This window comes from Pteropus vampyrus, unplaced genomic scaffold, assembly GCF_000151845.1.
Source record: "Pteropus vampyrus isolate Shadow unplaced genomic scaffold, Pvam_2.0 Scaffold353, whole genome shotgun sequence".
Classification (NCBI taxonomy): domain Eukaryota; kingdom Metazoa; phylum Chordata; class Mammalia; order Chiroptera; family Pteropodidae; genus Pteropus; species Pteropus vampyrus.
The window spans coordinates 1,437,238-1,445,817 of NW_011889134.1; the positions used below are offsets into that span (position 1 = coordinate 1,437,238).

Here is an 8,580-nt window from a genome sequence, read left to right on the forward strand (position 1 = left end):
GTTTTAAATAGTTTAAAATTATGGGGAAGCATTACCTCAGAAAGGCTGTTATTTTGTATATGTTGTTTAAAATAATTTTGAATTTTGAAAGGTTCAAAAATTTGGTATTTGTTCTTGTTGTAACACCTGTAATGTGAATTATCCCTGCTATTTTGAATATCCCTGCTATTCAAAATCAATAGAAACTAAGAGGTTTTATAGTCAGACCCTTTTAACAGGATGTTATATTTGGATGTTAACGTGATAGGAGTAGGAACTATGTATTTAATCTAACAGGACATTATTAAGTTCTGTATATCCACAAATCTATTGACATTTTTGCTCAAGCATTATTTGCTTTCAGTAACTGTTGGTTTATGCCTTTGACCCTCAAGACAAAATTTAAAGATAATTTAAAAATGTGTATCATATTTTTAAAATGACATAAACCAACAACAGAAATACAGTGTCCATCATTTAATTAAGAAGGATAAGACATATACTTGCCTAAAATTGATAGGTGTTTTCAAAATTTAAATTATAGAGAGAAAGAGAATGGAGGGCCCCGAAATGCCTCAAGGCATTGAAGCAGTGACATGGCCAGGAGCTTTTGCTTTTGACCAGATATGAATTGTGGCTTGCTGCTTTCTAATGGACTTTAGGAAAAGCCTTACTTTTTAAATTGTGTCATCGTGGTGTCATCAATGTGCTGGGTTGTTATTAATCAAGAGATAGAGTGCGTAAGGAACCCATGCAGCCCCTCTTGCCATGGATAGTGAGTGGGCGAGTGTCTCCCTTTTGTTTCAGGCAAGAGGCCTCAGTCAAGACTGCAGACCTTGGTAAAACACTTAGCACCAAGGCCTGTGTAAAACTGCTTTTTAACATGTTGTTGATAATGCCCAGCAAGTGAAGTTTTTGAAAGGAAGGACTTTTTCCTTCTTCATGGGTGTCTTTAGTGTGTCGGAATAGGTGAGAGAGTAATGAATGTTGAACAGAAAAAAATGACAGTTCTACCAATGATTTTTAAAACATAAATGTGAAAACAGCCCAAAGATTACCACCTCCCCAATAAAATTGGCTAGGAGTTACATAAAAATTTAAAACCGAAAACAAAGCCCTCTGTTTTGAAATCTATATTTTTACAATTACTTTTAAAGTCTTATCACCCTTATCTACTGATTGCTTTTGGAAATAGATACTGGTAGTGTCCTCACCTCCATCGTTATTTCTTCTGCTTAAATTTGGCATAGAGAAAGTAGAACGAGATATCTCCAACTTCCCACCTGGTTAATTTTTGTTGTTGTTGTTGAGAATGTTGCCATTAAATTCATAATTACTTATTAGCAGTGATTTTAATTGAAAAGAAAATGTCTTTTAAAGTTTTATTTGTTTACTCTTGGCTTTAACTGTGAAAACTGTTATTCAATTTTCTAAAATTAGAGGAGATACAGAATTTATGCATTTCATAGTATAGTTAAAATACATTTTCAAGCCAACAGGCTATAAGTATGTGTATATATTGTTCATGCAAATCAAGTTTACATTTTCTAATGTTATGAAACCAGCTTTGTTAGTTCTCATGATTCTGGCTTTTGTGTTGGAAGGAGAATAGAGGATTAAGGCAGATTAGAGTATTGGAATAATGTCTGATTCCTCTGTTCTCCAAACTCACACATAAAAATTCTCCAAATCTGGATGTTGCTATGGTGATATTAGCAAAAGCTTGAGTTTTCGATTGAGTTCCTGTTAGAGTAATAGACGAATCAGTCATCTTCTGAATCAGTGTGTTATGCCAGTGCTGACATCACTTGGATGTGCGAGGTTCCGGTGATGCAGAATTGCCACTGCTTCTAAAGATTCGACCCAGATAATTAGTGTCTGGGAGGACAGCTGTCTCCTTTACAGTGCTACGGATAGGCATGGATTACACCTGAGAGGCAGGAGAATCTGCTGAAAAGAGTACCACTCAGGGGTTTAATAGAAATGAAAGCAACATTATAGCTACCATTTATTGAATCAGTCTTGTGTTCCAGGCACCATGCGAGGGTATGTTATTACATTATCCCCAATACATTTAAATGGAAGTTATTTTCATAGTGCTGCTGCCACTAACTCTGTGAGTTTATAATCTTAGAGCACTTGGGCTCTCTGGACTGAGATACCCACTACTTCAGAACAGGGATGGTCTCTGGCTGATGTTTGGAAGAAGAGCTCTGAGCTCCGTGAGATTAAAGGCATTATTGTTTTTATGGTAACGGCACATTTTTGACATTCTAAAGTCCAGAAGCACATATTTGGTTTCTATCTTGGTCCCAGGAGTGGTTGTCTTTCAACGACTAGTGAATTATTTTCACATGTCAAATGTACAAGGTATTTGAATGAGGGTGCCTTATAGTGATGATACTACTCTTGTTATTTTAATATTAAAATTGGGGAGGTAGAGATTATGTTTGTTGTTTTTAACAGAGTGGTGGTGATAGGTATCTTTTCCCTGGGAAATGACATATAACAGGTTTTATTAAGAGTTCCTACTTGTAGAGTGTGTATTTGGGGAGGAGGAGAAGGCAGAATCTCAGGAATTTTCCTTATACTTTTTTTCTTCTGTTCATTTCTAGTCTTTATAACCTGGCTTCACTGGAACTAAGAGAGAATCTTCTTACATATCTTCCTGAGTGAGTCTCTGGGGAAACATACGAGGGCATTTTGTACCGAATGAATTTTTTCAAGCATTAAAGAAAAAAGAACGTACTACTGTATTTTGTCAGAAACTGATTCTGTGTCTATGGAAAGTTTGGGAGATGCCAGCCTTCTCTTAATAGTCCTTCAGCTATGTAATATTTACTGCATAAAATCCAAATGAATCTTATTTTTTGAAACTAAGTGAGGATTACCACATTACTCCGCATTTCTAAGTACTAAGAGCTCTTATTTATTTATTTTTTTAAATAGCTCTCTTACCCAGCTACGGAGACTGGAAGAACTTGATTTAGGAAACAACGAAATATATAGTTTGGTAAGTTCGTGTTGAAGGGTGATCTGAATATAACTTTTTCCTTAGTCACGGTCACAAAATATTTTAGGGGAGATCTGCAGGGATGCCTATAAACCAGTATTTCCACCTGTATAGCCTGGCACCATTAAAGACTGTGCTACAGTTTGCACGGGTTAAGAATTCTGATCCGGGGGCGTGGAGGGTCAGGACTAGAAATGATGGGCAGAAGTGGTAACAACTGGCATTCTGGGAGTGTTGGTGGTGCTTTTAGGAAGAGGGGCTTGATATTGGAGAGATATCAGCAAACATCCGCTATGGTGCCTAATAATTAACTGTTGAAATAGGATTCTTTCCAGTTGCATCTTTGTTATCATAACATTATTTTTTTGTTTCAGCCAGAATCAATCGGAGCTCTCTTACATCTAAAGGATCTCTGGTTAGATGGAAATCAGTTGTCAGAATTACCTCAGGTAAGTGGTCTTTTCACATGGTCTCCCCCAAAACATAAAACGGCAGCCACCACCACCCTCGTGTAGCTTTTACATCAGATCTTCTATAAAAGGGATCTTGAAAACCACACACACTGGTTGAAAAAGCACATTTGAAAGAATATATTGAGCATTCATCATACTATATTGACAAAGAAAAATTGAAAGCCTCAACCCACAATTTCTAAAAATAGTAATATATCCTTTAGTTTGTGAAGTCATCATCCTTGCTACCCATATGGCTTACTTTAAGCCCAACAAATTTATAAATTACCAGGACCCCTGATTCTGATGGTATACGTTCCTCCTTCTCTTTATGATATGCCAAGTGCTTTGGGGTAATTTTGACCACATTTTGCCCTGTAATAAATGATGTAAAGTTTTTATTTAATACATTTTTTAAAGGTTGCTTATGGTTTAGCTGGAATATAATGGTATTCGATTTCTCCCTCCTGTTACCAAGTGTGAGAACCATGTTCCAAATGAAGGGGTCTTATATAGACTTCTGAATATATAGTCATTTTGTGGAGTCTCAGTAAGCAAGCCTGCCTTCTATTCATTTGAGGTAGAAGCCTAAATAAGCAAACAAATAAACAACAACAAATGGGCATTTTCCTCTTATTTTATTTTTCTCCAGCTGTTAGTGAATCTTATTCTTCGGTGTATTGTACAGCCAGCCTTTAAAGTCAGAATATATCTTGTGATGGTCTAGGTGCTTGTATTTTAAAGTAATTCAAATGCTGTTCCTGATCAGCTATGTGAACCAATGGTGATGGGCTTTGCACTTCAAGTGAGGAATGCCACATCAATACAGGGAAGTCTAACACTAGAAAGAAGTACTAAAGTAAAAATTTAATTGTTGTAGTGATAGCACTGGAGTTTCCATGACATCGCTTATGACTAATAGAACTGAGGAACTAATTTGAGTCTATTTCTGAGGTCTTGGCTGCATTTGGGAAAAGGAAGAGATCAGCAACTGGTGTGGGTGAGAGTTGAATTAATATTCAGATTTATCTACAAGATTATGAGAAGTCCTGATTGAGAGGATTCTAGTTACTGAAGGAGTCAAAGAATGGGGGGGAAATACCAGGAAATTATCAGGAAAATAATAAAAATTTATTAGCTATTATACATGAAGAGGGGAGATTACATGTGTGTACAGATGTACATAAGTGATCGTGTGCAAAATGCCACATCCTAAAAATAAATTAAAACACCATTGTTATAAATGGTTATTTAAATATCTCATTTGCTTCTCTTGTATAAACTTCTCTTAAGTCAGGAATAAACACATCATATAATCTCATATAATCAGAATTATTTTTGTCTTCATTGGTGGAAAGAAAAGGATATAGCAACATCATTAAAAAGAATTGATGAAAAAGTAGAACAACTTCAGGGGTCTGGCATGAAATTAGTAGAAATGTAGTCTGGTTTCCTATAGACAGGGAATTCAGGGGTAGGGTCATAGGATGTATATTTGCCAGAAGGTAAACTGGAAAGAACAGAACAGATCAAATTAAATACAGACTGAGGAATTTGTGTTTATGTAGACATCAGGGAGCCACTAGACTTTTTTTCAGTAGAAGAGGTGGTCTGATTACTTGAATAGAGCTAGCTATGTTTCTAGGAGAGAAATATGGAAGCACAGTTTGCAGAACAGAGAGGCCAAGAGACAGAACTAAAAATCCAGATGAGAGGATAATGAGAGAGTGGGAATGGAATGGAAAAGTAGAAGCAGTTAGAAGAGATAAAATATGCATTTTGTGAATGGAAGGTAAGATAACTTTTGAATAGACTGTTAGACTCATTGAGGTACTTTCCTCCCTCCTTGACAGATTGTGTTCCTTAAAAGTAGTGTGCTTCTCTTTTCTGTGAATGTTAAATGTGTCAGTGGGTCTGTGTGCTCTAGTTTTGCTGGGAAGCAGTTGCATTGTTGTAACAAGTATTGCCTGTCACAGAAGATAAAAAGTAGACGGTTTCTTAACAGAAAAATCTCAGGGTCACCCTGGACTGTAAGCTGGTTACTACGTGATTGATTTCCAAACCTGGAGAACTGGATTCCAGCATCTTTTTTTCCCCCTAATTGTGTGACCTTAAAGTCATTTGTTGTCTCTTTCTGCCTATCTCTTTATCTGTTAAGTGAATGATTTCTCGCCTGCCTGAAGTTGGAGGGCTTGGCATCCCTCCCAGCTCTGTGTCTGTGATTCGTACCGCTTCCCGTTTTCATTGGAAGGGGGTCTGGAAATTTACTCCAGCTTTCACATTTAGATAAATGCTGAAGAAATATCCTTAGGACTACTTTGGGATTTGATTGCAAAATATCACTGTAACAAATTCTTCTGTACTATGGCAGATTCAAGTATGAGATTTTTTTTTTTTTCTGTGTCATTCATTGATGTAGGAAGTAGGAAATCTGAAGAACCTGCTGTGCTTAGATGTCTCTGAAAACAGGTTGGAAAGACTTCCTGAAGAAATCAGTGGCCTGACTTCATTAACAGATTTAGTCATTTCCCAGAATTTATTAGAAATAATTCCAGAGGGCATAGGTGAGTATTGAAAATAACTACTAAAGGTGCTGGCTGTTGTCTTGGGCATTTATTTAGAAGACACTCTGATCCCTCGGTCACCACTCGCAGTTGCTGGGGATGTGGCTCCTTTAGTCTCCTTGTCGCTTGTTTATTGTTGTTGTTCTTGTTTTGTTTTTAAGAAGAAATGCAGAGAATATTTAGTACAATTTAAGTTTCTTTATATGCAGGTATTTCTGGTTTGGTAGCAGTGATAGGTATTATTAACTTATAAGTGTCGACTCATATCTACTTCATTCACATCTTGTCTCAGTGATCTCAGTAGGGATTAGCCCAGGTAATAGAATGTATTTCAGATGTATGAGGAATCACTAAGAAATTTCTAATTGAGCATCCTAAATAGTTTATGAGAAAGTAACTTTGACTTTATTTCATGACCTAGGGAAGGGCTGTTAAAGGGAAAAGGGTATGCTGGAGTTGAGCCTTTTCTGGTACACTGAGAATAATCTTTTATGTTAACCATTCTATGGCATTTGCATTTTTTAAAATTAGTCCAGACATTTCCTTTACCATAAAGGAATTCAGTACAGTTTGAGAAAATAACCACAAACAGAGAAGGTTTAAACAGACATGGACTGGCAGCTCCACTGTAGCAAAGCTGCTCAGAAGTTGTAAGAAGCTATATCTAACCATATAGTTGTCATAGGATTGATATCTATATCCTTAACCTTCATGCAACTTTTATTCCAAACATCACAGGAGATTTTTGAAGGGTTTTGAGTAGTTAGCAAAGCTGTATGACAAAGGACTACTTCCTTTCTGGTATTTGGTCAGAATGAAAGTGGTAACCGATAAGAGCGACTCAGCAGGAATATGGACATTGCCTTTTGGTTAAGGCTGGTTGGAAAATGGATGGTGATTTTGACTCAGGTAGAAATGTTCACTGAGAATCATATATGGCATCTGAAAGCAGTTGTAGGAACTGGCAATGTTTCGTTGCTTAGAATAGGAAGAAATAGGCATGAGATGGCGTTTGAAAGGAGTAGATTTATTACAACTTCCAGTTCCAGTAGGTGAATGAAAGGATATTGAATCTCAATTTGATTTAAGAAAGAGCTTTAAAAGAAATGTTTCTTATAAATTAGTTTGGGCTGCTTAATGAAGAATTGAGTACCCCGAAACTAGAAGTATTCCACGACAAGCTGCAAGGCCGGCCACTTGCCAGTGATATTGTTAAGGAAACTTCTCTGAGGGGAGGCAGTGTGTCGGGTGTGGGATCCAGTGTGCCCTGCAGAGAATGCCTGTGTCTCCCGACAGTGAGGACAGGTGGGAACCCTGTGGGGACAGTGTAGGTAGGTTATTGATTATGCTAAATAAAGAGATTAAGAAGTGGTTTGGTTTTCTTCTTTGCACTGTGGAGTCACACAAGGCAAGATAATCTTTTCATTGTTTCCTTTTCTCCAGCTTTATGTCTCTTAAGATAGAGGCTGCTTTCTGATTTTACTGAGGAGAGTGTTATGCCAAGCACTCTTAGTAGATACAAAGGACATCTGCTCTACAGGCTCAGTCCTCTGAGTTGTAGTTGAAAATGAGAAGCTGACTGATTTAGAATTTCCTTCACTCAGTAGGGAGTCTGAGGAATCTGCTGTAAACCCAGTCTTTTTTCCCGTGGCCTGAGGGCATCACCAGTAAGTCCAGTCTTCCTGCCTGAGTGAAATAGACTCAGTCCTTCATGTGGCTTTTCAAAGATTACCATCTTATTTTGCATGTATAGAAATACTTCATACGGATTTTCACAAAGTCATTTTCATTCATAGGCGATAGAATAAACTACACGTTATTTTTTTTTTGTTTTTAGTAAAGATGATTCTTGGAATGCAGTGAAAGCTTCTCTCCTCTGTACCTGAACCATCTCCTGTTTTTAAAGATCCATTATGAGCCAGCTATTTTTCTTTAAATGTTCTGGCTTTGATACAGTATTTTTAGGTAGTGACTTTTAAAATGGTTTGCTTCTAATTGCTGACTGTTTTTGATATTTTGAATAAACTATTTTAATTCTCAACCTTTAGTGATCTAAATGAGAATGATATATTTTCATAATATGAGAAGCTGGGTCAAGAAAAAATGAATAACTTTAAATCAAAAAAGAACAGCAGATGGGAAATACAAAGTGATGATTAGGACAACAATCATAACTAATGAGTTTAAATAATTCTTTCACAGGAAAACTGAAGAAACTGTCGATCTTGAAGGTGGATCAGAACAGACTAACACAGTTGCCCGAAACAGTTGGAGACTGTGAAAGCCTCACTGAATTAGTTCTTACCGAAAACCGGCTCCTGGTGAGTGTGGTTTCAGGATTATAATCTTATTGAGATTAAGTCAATTAAGACTTATTGACTTATGAGGAGAGAGTCTACCTATTTGTAATTTGGATGGACTAAATGGAAACCTCCTTATGTTACATCTAAAAAAGGGACTAGCAGAGTAAATACATGGCATAAAGATGATCAGTTTTTAGCCTGCTTACGTGAAGAAACTGGTGTTGAAGCTCCCTTGTCAGAATGTGTGTGCCACTTACGGTACTTACAAT

General features: G+C 36.9%; 1 protein-coding gene across 1 annotated transcript in view; it reads left to right on the forward strand.

Moving 5' to 3' along the window:
• Positions 1–8,580, forward strand: part of LRRC1 (leucine rich repeat containing 1) — a 122,538-nt gene that overhangs the window by 91,067 nt on the left and 22,891 nt on the right. The window contains exons 5-9 of the mRNA XM_011379093.2: positions 2,595–2,651; positions 2,929–2,992; positions 3,367–3,441; positions 5,864–6,008; positions 8,211–8,329. Of these exons, the coding sequence (XP_011377395.1) occupies positions 2,595–2,651; positions 2,929–2,992; positions 3,367–3,441; positions 5,864–6,008; positions 8,211–8,329 (460 nt within the window). The remainder of the gene's footprint in view (positions 1–2,594; positions 2,652–2,928; positions 2,993–3,366; positions 3,442–5,863; positions 6,009–8,210; positions 8,330–8,580) is intronic.